Source organism: Bos indicus, chromosome 4 (genome assembly GCF_029378745.1).
Source record: "Bos indicus isolate NIAB-ARS_2022 breed Sahiwal x Tharparkar chromosome 4, NIAB-ARS_B.indTharparkar_mat_pri_1.0, whole genome shotgun sequence".
Classification (NCBI taxonomy): Eukaryota; Metazoa; Chordata; class Mammalia; order Artiodactyla; family Bovidae; genus Bos; species Bos indicus.
In genome coordinates, this window is record NC_091763.1 from 61116196 (window position 1) to 61130338 (window position 14143).

A 14143-nucleotide genomic window follows, 5' to 3' on the forward strand; every position below is an offset into this window, starting at 1 on the left:
TTTTCATCTGACAAAATGAGCAGCTTAAATTCTGTGAAACAGACATCTTTGTAAAGCCTATGGAAAAAAAAAAAGAAAAAATGAAGGAGTTAGAAGTAGTGGCAGGGCCTGCTGGTGGTTCCTGAAAATGGGAGAGGGGCATACATGCTTTTAGGGTTCAGTCTCTTTCTATGATATAAACTGTTAGGGTTTAGAGACTCTGCTATAGTTAGTCTTGCTCCAGCTTCATGTTCAAACAGTTGTGGAATTTTCCACACTGCAGTTGCCTCAGCCTTCATGTGGCTCTCAGTAGCCAGTATATTTCATGAAAGAGGAGCAAAGCCTACAGATCACTCCAGTCATGTCCAGTCCTACATGACTGTGTAGTTTGGGTGCCCCAATTCTTCATTACTTGGTCACAAAGTTCCCATGAACACGCTGACTGCTGGGATGGGGTCTAAACTCCATTTGTCTTCTAGGTTGTCACCCTTCAAACTGCTTCACAAATTCATCCTCCTCCATCTCTTGGATTCCTTTTTCCCACTATCCTCAGGTCTTCGCTCACCTTTGACTCCTCCCCATCAGTGTAGTAACAAATACCCTTCCTCAACATTTCCCCACCAAACTACTGTCTCATTGTACCTTTCCCTTCTCAATCCAATACCCTGTAGTCTTTACTCAGTCCTCCACTCAAAGTTTCATTCTGAGTTTAAATTTTAAAGTGTTTACAAGTGCATGAACATGAGCAAAATGAAAACATTTTCATTGTAAATAAATCAAATATTCCAGAAAGAGTCAAAAGTCAAAGCATTTCTCCATCCTGCACTAACTACTCCCAACCTCTTTCCATTGCACTTTCCATATAAAATTTGGTGCGGTTCCTTCCCCACTTTCATCTGGGTATTTGTGTATTTGTATGTTCCATATACAGTTTCATGTTGCAGGGCATATCCTTTTCGCCCATAAGTTGTTCTGAAAAGTTATATCAATATACATATACATGGTTTCCTTTTCTTCTTGTAGAAAGAGTGTGCCATGATTTCCTGCTATTTCCAATTTTCTTCCCTTTTTATCTCTATTTTTCCTCTTTAAAAACAGTATAGTAAGGATCATCCTTTTATGTGTCTTTGCTCACCTGAAAGTTCATCTGAAGAGAGTGGGGAGGAAGGAGTTAAAGTATCTGGGGTTCTGGGAAAGAAAGAAGGCAGGTGACACATAAATTTTTTGCAAATGTGCTGAAAATGACCTCCTGGCCGATAAGACTAATGATATTTGCTAGATCTCTTATCTATGGAATGCTCTTAGTAGGATGTGGCTGGTTAAGAATGCTTATGGTAAACAGAATTTATGGATTCATGAGGCAAGACTCCTGAGAGTCACACCAGCTATATAACTACATAGGGCACCAAATGGACATGTTGCCTTGCCTCTAGGCTCCTGCTGTGCTTGATGTCCCACAAATCTCATGAGCGATCTTATCTATTACTTGTTCAAAGAAGGAATGAAAGGTCCAGGAGGTATGCAGGGTTTTTCAGATTTCTTGCTTTAGCCAGTGCCTTGATCACTTGTGTTCTCGAAATTATGAGTAAAGCTCTATATGGATAAGATCTCTGACGCATGTAAGTATGATCTGACGTACTGATCCTTTGTGTTAGCATAGAGATTACTGGAGGATGCCAAGCTGTCATCCAAAAAGGTTGTAGCAGTTTCCATTCTCACCAAGAGTACAGGTTTCTTAGCAACACTGCCTAGTTCCAACAATCTGAGGGCCAATAACCCACTGCCATTTAAATTTGTGTTTTTGCTTATTAGTATCATTTTTATATTTTGTTGGTTCTTTGGATTTGTGTGTGTGTGTGTGTGCATTTTCTACTAGTGATATTTGACTCCTTTTTAGGATAAATTTTTTCTTATTAACTTGAGAAACATCACAGTGTAATAATAAAGTACGTGGATTCTGGGTTCAAATCTTGGCTTGCCACTTGCTAATAAGCATGTTGCCTTACCTAAGTTTTAGTTTCCTCATTCAATGCTTATTTCATACAGTCACATGAAGATTATATGAGATAATGTATGTGAAACACCAATAATATCTCCTGGTACATAGTAAATGTTCAAATGATGATAGCCAATCAAAGAAGCTCTTTATATATTTTGTATATTACTTCTTGGATTATCAAATATGTTGTGAATATTTTCTCCTAGTCTGAAGCTTATAATCCAACTTTGCTTAGACTTTGTTTAAATTTGTCAGGAAGGAAATTTTTTATGCAATCAAATCTGTCAATCTTTTCCTCTGTGGATTTTGCTGTAACTTGATGTTTCAGCTGAACCTTTTATCGAACTGACCACTCCAAATTTCACCTGTTTTCTTTAACCCACTTTTTGATTTTGTGGTCAGATCATAAGATCCTCCTTTGGTCTCCGCAGACATCGCCCTTGTATTTCTTTCATGGAAGATAACTGTTAGTCACTCATTTTTCACTCTTCCCTAAAGATCATGTTCTTTTTGTCCTGGCTTCTCTTTCCACATCATACCCCTGTATTGACTCTAATGTTTCAACATCTGCCCCCGCACCCCAGGCAGACGACACTGAAATTTTCAGAGCAGTATTTTCTACTGTTTGACATACTTCTAACATATGTTCCATAATCACCTTAAATTTCTTCTAAAACTGAGGTTTATATACCCCTTTAACATATACTAAAATATAATGCCTGCTAAGGAATACTCTTGGGCTTTTTTCTTAAACAGTACAGATGGAATATTTTTTAACTTTTTATTTTGTAATGGGGTATAGCTGATTAACAGTGTTGTGATAGTTTCAGGTGAACAGCGAAGGAACTCAGCCGTACATACACAAGTATCCATTCCCTCCCAAACTTCCCTTCTATACAGGCTGCCACATAACATTGAGCAGAGTTCCCTGTGCTATACAGAAGGTTCTTGTTGGTTATCCATTTTAAATATAGCAGTGTGTTCATGTCCATTCCAAACTTCCTGACTATCCCTTCCTCTCATCCTTTACCCCAGCAACCATAAATTCGTTCTCAAGGTCTGTGAGTCCGTTTCTGTTTTGTAAGTAAGTTCATTTGTATCATTTCTTTGTAGATTCCACATACAAGGGATGTCTTGCCATATTTCTCTGTCTCTGTCTGACTCACTTCATTCAGTATGACAATCTCTAGGTTGGGATGGAATATTTTTAATGAACAAAAGAAAAGAAATATGATGATGAATCAATAATATGCACAGACTCTCTCTAGGAGGACACTGCAAAACAGGCAAAAGTGGTTGTGACAAGAGGAAAAGACATACTTTTCACTTAACTTCTCTGTCTTTTGAATTTTTGAATAATGACGTATAACACTTATTCAAAAATAACACAAACCTACAAATAAATAAAAGGGAACCTGTCACCAATCCCACCAAATCTATATCCTGTTTTGGCTGGTGATGTTACTTATCTACTCAGTCTCTGCTAAGCACTTGGGAATCATCCTCTGTCTCCTCAGATGTGCGTCCAAGTACCATCAAACTGACTCAGAAATGGATCCTTCACCCACCTCCTCACTCAACAGGGACTCTAAGAACACACAATGAGCTAAGCTCTGGGCTAGAGGTAAAAAGATGGTGAAATATCCTCACGAAGTCAGTACAACTCCCTGAGGGAGTCCACAGCCTAGAATGCAGAGCAGTTGTACAGCACAATTTAATAGTATTTCTTAAACAGCTAATTCCTTAAGTCATTTGCAAGTATTTATTTACGTAGGAGATAATAAAATATAGTTTTATAATATACACAAGAAAAAACACATTTGAATGAATACAAAATAAAATGACAGGAGGTGACAGAATTTAGTGTTTATAAATGAGGCCATCAATAACTAACAATTCAAAGAAATTGAAAGTGTACTTAAAGGTGAGCCTGTGGTTTACATTTATAATCTTTTATAATTGAAAAAAAAAAGGCATTAGGCTTTTAAAGGTAATATATGACTTAACAGTTTTTCAAGTGATTTTCATAATGGGTTTCTAGACACCGTCATATATGGATGTGAAAAAAAAAAAGACACGGATTTAGGCAAGCAAAGTATTAGTCCATAGCAGCTTGGTGAGGGTTACTTTTCTTACATAAAGAGTCTTCAAATTTACATTTATTCTTATTACAGGAGCAGAAAGAAGTAATTTGCCAGGTATATTTGAGGAGCCTGTAAGCTATATAGCAAAAATAGTTATTTTTAAAAGCCTGTATTCCATGGAAATGTGCATCACACAGCATCTATAGTAAGTGAGTAAATATAAACCATGTGATTAAGTCTTCTAAATAAAACATTTAACCCCCAAATCTCACACAATATCCCCCATGTCCACATGTCTTATTTGATGGCAGCCATAAGCTTCAAACTAATATGCATTTGCTATTTTTAAAAGGTTCTTACCTCCATTACTAAAAATGTTTCTGCAAAGTCCCTTAGAATTTTTTTCAGTGCTCTAGAAACAAGATATATCATGATCAGTAAATGACCACAATCTTCAGAAAAAAGTACTCAGGCTAGAGAAAGAATGGTCAAGTCGGAGGTTTCTGTCTCCAATCATGGAAGATCTTTCTACTTTGAGACCCACAGCTCTAAGGAGACAATTCAAAATTCCTTACTTTAAAACAAATGTTTTATCATGAATAATTGAATAATCAGATATCTAGGAAAATGAGGCTTTTAAATTAAAATTTAGCAAAATCAACTATAATAAATTTTTTTCTACTAATCATTTATGAATAACAGAAGTGAAATCCAGTGAAGTTTTACATACAAAAAATATAAATACTGCATAATATGTAGTGAATGAATATTGGCACATATCCTTTTGTATTTAAAGCATAAAATGCAACCAGCAAATCTGATGCTCTTAAGATACATTTATGACATACGTCAGAAAACCTCTATATGACATGGAAATGTCCCACAGTTTAAGGCTTTCCAATAGGTTTATAGCAAGCATCAGGCTGCCAGAGGCGAATATCAACGAGAACTTGATTGAGTTTTTGCATCCAGAGATCCCGTTCTTCCTTGGTATCTGCAGATAGCCAGTTCCTACAGGAACAAACAAAAAGATCAGGATCCTTTCCCCTATTCCATACCTCCAAGTACTCTTACTGTGGGGTAAAGTGAGGGGAGCCTAAACAGTAAAAGGAGTAACTCTTTATTCACTTCACTCATGTCCAACTCTGTGCGACCCCATAAACGGCAGCCCACCAGGCTCCCCTTTCCCTGGGATTCTCCAGGCAAGAATACTGGAATGGGTTGCCATTTCCTTCTCCAGTGCATGAAAATGAGAAGTGAAAGTGAAGTCGTTCAGTCATGTCTGACTCTTCGAGACCCCATGGACTGTAGCCCACCAGGCTCCTCCGTCCATGGGATTTTCCAGGCAAAAGTACTGGAGTGGAGTGCCATTGCCTTCTCCTTGCCCTCTTTTAATGGATGCCAAATCAGGAATCCATAGTAAAGTGCTTCTCCAATTACAATAAAAGAAAATCATCTTGCAGATTGGTTAGCTGAGCCATAACTCACACCAATCACATTTAGAAAATGATGGAACTTCACATCAAAGACAGTAACTAATCTTGCACAGGTGATATGATTGGACAATTTGCTGGTGCCAAGACAGTCACTGAGGGTGGGTGGGTCACCTCTTAGAAGAACAAGCACACCACAGATTTGAATATGGGGACCAACCCTCTAGATCCCTGACTCAGGCTCCCCAGGAGCTCCACAGACTCACGGACTTTCACCTGGCCTTACAGATAATACTATTTTATAGTCTCCTTTTTTTTTTTTTTTTTTGCCCCACTGTGTTAGTAGAGTACAGTATTTACAATAAGTGATCTAAAGATCCTAAGATTTTGTCTACCCTAGTCTCTCTGTTCACACCAGGAATCTCTTCTTTACATCCATATTCAGTTAAAAGTTGAACAGCTGACAGGGCAGGTGAAGGTAGGGGAGAGGGAAATTCCCTAAGTCACAAGCCAGACCATTCTTCTAGACTACAGCCAGATGTTAGAAAGTTGTTGTATTATACTTCTACATCTTTATAATTTCTCCACATTGGTACTAGTAATGGTATAAGCATGATTAAGCCCTGAGTTGATCATCTATTAGTAAATGGAGGGAACACATTTACAATAAAGATAGCGACCATTTGTTGAGCTCATTCCGTGTGTATGACAACACGCTAAGTAGATCTACTCATTAACCTTTATTGTCACTCTGTGGAGTTTATTCTTCTCTTATGACACAGGAGATTTCAGAGAGCCAGCAAAGTTAAATACCTTGCCATAGTCACATTTGGTAAGTCACTGAGTTGGGATTTAAACCTACATCAGTCAGTCACTGAGTCGGGATTTAAATCTAGGTCTGTTGACCTCTCAGGGTTCAACTGCACAATACTGCTTTGCCATGTGATGAAGCATTTCTAGTTCAAATGTTTAATCTATATTTCAAAGTAGGCACTACTGATCAGATGATAAATACTTTGCATTGGAGGGAAATACAGCAAGGTTGGTTTGTAGAAATAAAAATGTGATACATTAAATTTAGATAAAAGGCACAGGTCAGAAAGGCCCTGGGGAGAAACAGATAAATAAGGCAAAGGAGAATGTATAACTGTAAAATGTATATACTCTGCAAAAGGTATGATCAAAAAGTGAAATAAGTTTTAAGAAGCCACAAAGCAAAGCTAAAAGACTCAGTCAGTCAAGACTGAATTGAGAATGGGCCTCTCTCAAATGCTTGGTCCACTCAAATTATGATAATGTTATAATGAGAAAAATTACATGCAAGTGAAATACAGCATAATTAGAACAATATGTGATATAACTATTTCCACCATAGGAGAAGGTCGAAGGAGAAATCTGGGAAGGTTTATGTAACAAGTAAAAGAAGATTTTATGAAAAATGTGAGTAATGTTTATAAGGGCCATGGTGGTCAGGAAGTACTTGGTGACTGAATTTTGTTTGGTTCCCTTATTGACTATGGCCACAGACAGGATAGCTACTAAAGAAAGTGACTATAAATCCAATTTGCCTCTCCTGTCCTGAATGAGGTCACTGCTGCACAGAAGACCCCCAAAGGAAAGGAGTGGATGAGCTGAATGAACTAAATTAATCTAAAAGCAATCTAGACATCAAGAATTCCCATGGAACGGGTCCCCTTTCTCTCTGTTTTAAAACAAAATGGCGGTATTGGGGCAACTTTGTTCTATTTTAATAGAGTGTCTCTTGCCTAAGCTATCTGACATTTCCACATCAGAAACTCATGGAGCCATTCTACCCATCTCCCTATCTGAAATATTCAGCCACAATCTGATTAACAGAGATTTTGTCAAATTCTAACTTTTGTCCCTAATCACAATTTTTTACATTGAAGTTGGTGTGCAAGCTTCTCTTGGGCATTCAGGCAAAAGAATCTTAGACCCTTAGCAATAAGTTTCTGCATCTTATACTTAAGTTTAGGGTTAACAAAAACTGACACTCCCAGTAGTTTATTCTATCCATCACCAACCAGAAATTTTCAGAGTAGAGTGAAGTACTTTGGGAAGGTACTTTGGTACTTTGGGAAGGGACAGGCAGGGATGTGTCAAATCTCTTTAAATAATACTTGACTTACCAATTACACATGAAATCTTCAAACTTAACACAAAGAATATTAGCTAACTGCCCCGAAAATGGCTAAACTGTAAGTATGCTGGAAAACATGATAAACTAAGACATAAGTTGAATGCTGTGTTTTTCTTAGCTATATTAATTTTGTTATTACATTCCTCTCTTACTGTTGTGTATGTGTTTTGTCTTCTCATTCTTAAAGCATACCCTCTTCAAAGACAAAGACAGTCTCTGATATTTCTCACAGTGTTAAGGACATAGTGGGCAATCAATTACTTAGTTGATAGAAACATTTATAACCCAATACATACTTGGTTACACAGAGTGTGTCCCTGCATTGGCTGACCAGCGTCTCTCGGTCATCTTCTCTTTGTGGTCGAACAGTAATTAATTCTAAAGTGTTGCGTCTTGCACAAAATTCTCTGTTGACTGGTTCTATCTGCCGACTGGTACAATTGGCCAAATTTAATCTTCCTATGGGATTCTTTAAAACAAATTTTTAAAAAATATGATTAGTAGAAAATAAATAAGACCATTTAAGTCAGCAAGCACTGAGCAGTATTCAACTTGATACCAACTTAAAATAAGAAAACCATTAATTTAGAAGTTAAAACTTAATTACACTGTATTTAGAGAAACATATTTAATATTTATGATTATTTCTTCCTGGATATAAAAATAGAAACCAAAAATGTCAACTGTTCATCTTAGCCAGCTTAAAAAACAAACCATTTGTTATGGAAAACTTAAAATAGATACAAAGTAAAAAGAACAGCATAAGAAGTTTCCATGTACCCATTAATCAGTTCTAACAAATAGAAACAAACATTCAACCCTTTTTGTCTCAAACCCTCTTACTTCTTCCCTTTCTACAAATAGAAACCTAGACATAGTATTTCATCTGTAAATATTTTTTATGTATCTCTAAAAGATCAGGCCAAAGTACTGCCTTGGATTTTTAGAAGCCATGTCATTCCTACAGTATGAGAATAAAAAAAAAATAAATAAAAAATTGCAAGACTAAATGGTGCTGAAAAATGGGAAAAGGGACAAGCATGGGCCCAAACAATGTATTTATTTATTTATTTAAATTTATTTTTGGCTGTACTGGGTTTTGGTTCCTATGCACGGGCTTTCTCTAATTGCAGCGAGCAGGGACTGCTCTCTCATTGTGGTGCCTGAGCTTCTCATTGCAGTGGTTTCTCTTGCTGCAGAGCACAAGCTCTAGGCACAGGGGCTTCAGTAGCTGCAACATGTGGGCTCAGTAACTGAGGCACATGGGCTTAGTTGCCTACAGCATATGCAGTCATCCCAGACCAAGGATTGAGCCCATGTCCCCTACATTGGCAGGCAGATTCTTAACCAGGGAAGTCCTGGGCCCAAACAATTTAGAAACTGCCAATCAAAGTGTCAAATGTATTAGTAATTAAAAAAAAAAAAATTAGAATGAAATATATCATTTTAAAACATTAGATTGACCAAGTCTGAAAAGAATAGTAATAACCAATATTGATTGGTTGGGGGTAACAAATTCTTATACACTGCTAGTGAAAGCATAAAATGATCTATTACTGGTAGATAATTTAATAACAGTGATCAAAAAACATTCTAAATGAACATATCCAGACCATACAACTTCACCTAAAAGAAATTTATCCTAAGTAAATATATAGGTACAAGAAGATGTTTATATAGGTACTGCTGTTGTTTAGTCGCTAAGTCATGTCTGACTCTTCTGTGACCCCATGGTCTATAGCCTGCCAAGGCTCCTCTGTCCATGGGATTTCCTAGGCAAGAATACTGGAGTTGCCATTTCCTTCTCCAAGGGATCTTCCTGTCTCCTGCACTGGCAGGCAAATTCTTTACCACTGAGCCATCAGGGAACTCTTATATAGGTGTAATTGCTGTTTTTTCATAACGCTGAAAAGATTGAAACAAATTAAATGACAGTAGTAGGGGACTATTTAAAACAAATAATAACATTATGTTTCCAGCAAGTATGGAAAACTAAGTAGTCTGAGAGTCCTCTGAAAACCCCCCAAATGCTAGATAACTGAACTTGCAAGACAGCAAAAGAAACCTTCATAGGCCAAAATCAATGAGGAAGAGTGCAGAATGGTAGGCTAGCCTGAAACCTGGCTTCCTTGGGTTCCTAGCATATCTACCAATGCTAGGAACTGGCAACCTTGACTCACAGATTATATGATATAATATGAAATGTGATATTTGCTTTAAAATACCTTAGCAAACCAATGAGAACAAAAGTGTGCTGTGGAGGATAAATGAAACAAGGAAATTAATAAGGTATTTCTCTCTTACTAATTTCTCTTTTTCTGGGTACATTTCAATTATAAAAAGTTAAATATATAGGTACATCTATTTCTGTGTGTATGTGTGTGTGTGTTTAAGTAAAAGAATAAATACACTATTGAATAAAAACACAACTTAGGAGAGTTATCTTACCAGGCTTAAAGATTTATTTTACAGCTATGGTAATTGAGAATGAGAGATACAGACCAAAGAAAACAGAATAGAAAGCCTAAATATAGACCCACATATAAAACGATACCTTGATACATGCCAGAAACAGCATGTGGATGAGTGGGGAAAGAATGGATCATCCCATGATGCTGGCACAATGGGGTTTCCAGATTGGGGGGTGGGGGAGATCAATTCCAGGTAAATTAAATGTTAAACATAAATCTTTATAATTTTTAGAAGTCATAAGGAAGTATATTCTTTATGACTATAGAGATGGTTTTCTTAACTAAGACACAAAAAAGCAAACAATAAAATAATAAACTGACAGATTTATCTTAGCATTAAAAATTCTGTTTATGAAAAGATACTATAAGGATAAATTAAAGCATATGCCAAGCAAAAGACTAGAAAAACAAGTGGCCAAAATACATAAGAAAAGATGCTTGCTCAATGCTCAGTCAAGGAAAATTAAAATAAAAACACAGTAAAATAACATTTTACACCTATCACAATCAGAGTTTAAAAGGCTGAAACAACAAATGTTGCTGGGATGTGGAACACTGACAACTCCTGGTGGGAACAGAACGTTATACAACCAATTTCAAGATTCACCAGACAAAATCTAGCTAAACTGAAGACGTATAAAACCCTACAAACCAGAGATTCTGCTACTAGACACAAAATCGAGAAAAGAGCTCTGATCCAGCTTGGTGCCCTGTGATGACCCAGATGGGTGGGATGGGGGTTAGGGGTGGAAGGGAGGTCCAAGAGGGAGGGGTGATAAGTATACATGTAGCCGATTCACTTTATTGTACAGCAGAGACTAACACAACACTGCAAAGCAATTATACGCCAATTTAAATAAAGAAAGAGCACTGGTCCATATAGTTAAGTCATAGCAGAGCTGTTTATAACAACAACAATTTGAAATAATCAAGTGCCCATAAATAAGAGAAGTGTATAAATTGATTGTGATGCATTCTTATAATGGAGTATTTCAGTACTGAGAAAGATGGGTAAAGCTCTGCAAACTAGAGCTACGTACATGCTACACACACCAGCCAACACTAACTTCACAAATCATGTTGATTCAAACATGCAAGTTGCAAAACACTATACACAGTATGATACTATTTGTAAAATGTTTCAAAATACGCAACTGCAATAATACACTGCTTATACCATATTCAAAAGCAGAGACATTACTTTGCCAACAAAGGTTCATCTAGTCAAGGCTATGGTTTTTCCAGTGGTCATGTATGGATGTGAGAGTTGGACTGTGAAGAAGGCTGAGCGCTGAAGAATTGATGCCTTTGAACTGTGGTGTTGGAGAAGACTCTTGAGAGTCCCTTGGACTGCAAGGAGGTCCAACCAGTCCATTCTGAAGGAGATCAGCCCTGGGATTTCTTTGGAAGGAATGATGCTAAAGCTGAAACTCCAGTACTTTGGCCACCTCATGCGAAGAGTTGACTCATTGGAGAAGACTCTGATGCTGGGAGGGATTGGGGGCAAGAGGAGAAGGGGACAACAGAGGATGAGATGGCTGGATGGTATCACTGACTCGATGGACGTGAGTCTGAGTGAACTCTGGGAGTTGGTGATGGACAGGGAGGCCTGGCGTGCTGTGATTCATGGGGTCGCAAAGAGTCGGACACGACTGAGCGACTGATCTGATCTGATCTGATCTATGTATATCACATATAAAAAAATTTAAAGAAATACATGGGAACAAAATAATTTTAGGATAGGGGTTATCTCTGTGAAGGAGAGAAAATTATATAAGGAGCTTCAACTGGACTGATAATACAGAGGCTGGTGGAAATTATGTTTTTTTTGAATGTTCCAAATATTTCACAATAAATCTTAAAATTTTACATGGCTACAATGTAACACATACAGTTATCTAATGTAATATCATAGATATATTTTTACCTATGTGGAAAGGTATCAGGACGTTCATTATCAAGTAAAAATCAAGTTAAAAAAGATATGATATTTTCTGTTTAAAAAGATTCATAAATGGATATATAATTATTATTATTATATAGTATACATTTTAAAAATTTAGAAGGATCTACAACCAAAATGTGAACAGTAGTTATCTTTTATAGATGAGTTTACTTTATTATTCTGCTTATTTCTATTTTCCAGTCTTTGGATAATAAATTATCACACTTGGGCAATAACATTAAATTTTTAAAAAATAAGACGTAATGTATTACATAAAATTCTATTATAAAATTTTAGAAACAAACTAAAATCACAATATTCCTATGGTGGTTTTCCATTTCTGTTTTATCCTAAATTTAGGTAAATCAACTGTTAATAAAATACAAAAGTGAATTTAACATATTTCTGACTAAAAATCAATTAAAAATATTATAAAACATTCCAGAAAAAAAAAAAAGAAAAATATATGCCTTAAGGTATTTAAAGAGTGGTCAAATCACAGGGAATGAACAAGATATAAAGTTCTAACACACACACACACACACATATACACACACACTCACTATATCTTAATGGCTTAGTAAATAAACCTGAGTGCGGAATTTGGGTGGCTTATGGCCACAGGGAACACTTGCATAAAATATTACCTGAAAGTCAGTCAGGGCTTTCACCACTGACCATCAGTATTAGTATTACCTTTCGTTTCTCATCATCTGGATAAGTCCAATAAGAGATACAGTTTCCAGAAAGAACACACCATCTTCGATGCCAGGCACCAAAACCACTAACATCTTCAAATATGGTCTGAAAAAGTCAATGAAATACTGACTTTAGAAACCTGAGGATCAATTAAATGTTTCTACACATTAAACTTCAGTATGTTGACATATTTCATACTTCAAAATCAACTTGCATGATTTTCTTTTCCTTTTTTTTTAAAGTACTTAAGTTTAATTTTTTTTATTCTACTCTGTATCAAGGCCAGAAGTCTTGTTATTTCAATCTCAAGAGCAAAGTTAGTACAAATGACTCACCAGCTCCCTTTTGTGTTTACATTACGAAGGTAATAGAAAAGGAAAAATTTGATAGATAAAAATAATACCAAGTTATCATTACTCCCTACTATAATCAGAGAAAAATAACAAGAGGACAGATTTTTCATTTTTATAGCTAGGGTAACTGAAGGCCAAGGAAATTAAATGACAATATACAATCACAAAGAAGAACTGGAACCTTCTTGCTAATGCAGAATGTACTTTTCTTGCCGCTCATCAGTACTGGCAGAGCTAGACAAGCACCATTTTAGAATCACTTAGAGTTTCACTGGTTGGTAGTCTCCTTCGATTCAGCTGCCCCTGGCACATCAGGAAAGAAAACTGCACCAAGTAACTTTAATTTCAATTACTACCTCTATTTTTAAACAGAGGTTAGAAGTAATTAAAAGGCACAATTTAGAGAGGGGACAGAAGTTATCTGTGGGAGTCCTGAGCAATTTTTTTTTTTTTTTACCACATTTCTATAAGTGTGGATGCAATAAGAGTGGGCTCTAGGATTCAAGACAGAGTTAACCTGAAAAGATATAACTCTAAACTACTTAAAAGCCCAGCTCAAAAGTTAAACAGGTCAGACCTTATAGGCAAAAGAACCAGTTGGCATAAGAGTCTATCAGATGCTAAAGGTATCTAAAGCAAGATGTGGAAATATTATATTTACATTAAAGGAAAAGATCAGTAAGCGTACACTATGTTCAAGTCTGGTATTTACAAAAACACTCTTCCAAGAATATCTAGTGCCATCTGCTGGATTTACATGTGTAAAAGCTACGAAGTCTGATTTACAGTCATCTTGGCAGCTTGGACTTCCTGTACAGTCTAGCTCTTCCTTCCATACCCTATGTCAGCAACTACAAATTGGTTTGTGATATCTGTCATACAGTTCAAACTCTTGCTTCACAAAGAAAACCAAAGCTATTAGATCTTCTCTACATCTTGTACCACACCCACAATCTTCTGTATATTCTACACACATACTTTTCTCCTCTGATAATGGAAAAAGTGTAATTCTGTACAAG

General features: G+C 36.4%; 1 protein-coding gene across 4 annotated transcripts in view; it reads right to left on the minus strand.

The window, feature by feature from the left end:
* Positions 1-2745: 2745 nt before the first annotated feature.
* The window catches only part of ANLN (anillin, actin binding protein), a 61067-nt gene continuing 49669 nt past the window's right edge, over positions 2746-14143 (minus strand). For all 4 annotated transcript variants that reach the window (XM_070787844.1, XM_070787843.1, XM_070787841.1 and 1 more), the window contains 3 exons: positions 12769-12876; positions 7953-8125; positions 2746-5073 (listed from right to left, as the gene is read on the minus strand). In XM_070787844.1, the coding sequence (XP_070643945.1) occupies positions 4950-5073; positions 7953-8125; positions 12769-12876 (405 nt within the window). In that variant the 3' untranslated portion in view covers positions 2746-4949. The remainder of the gene's footprint in view (positions 5074-7952; positions 8126-12768; positions 12877-14143) is intronic.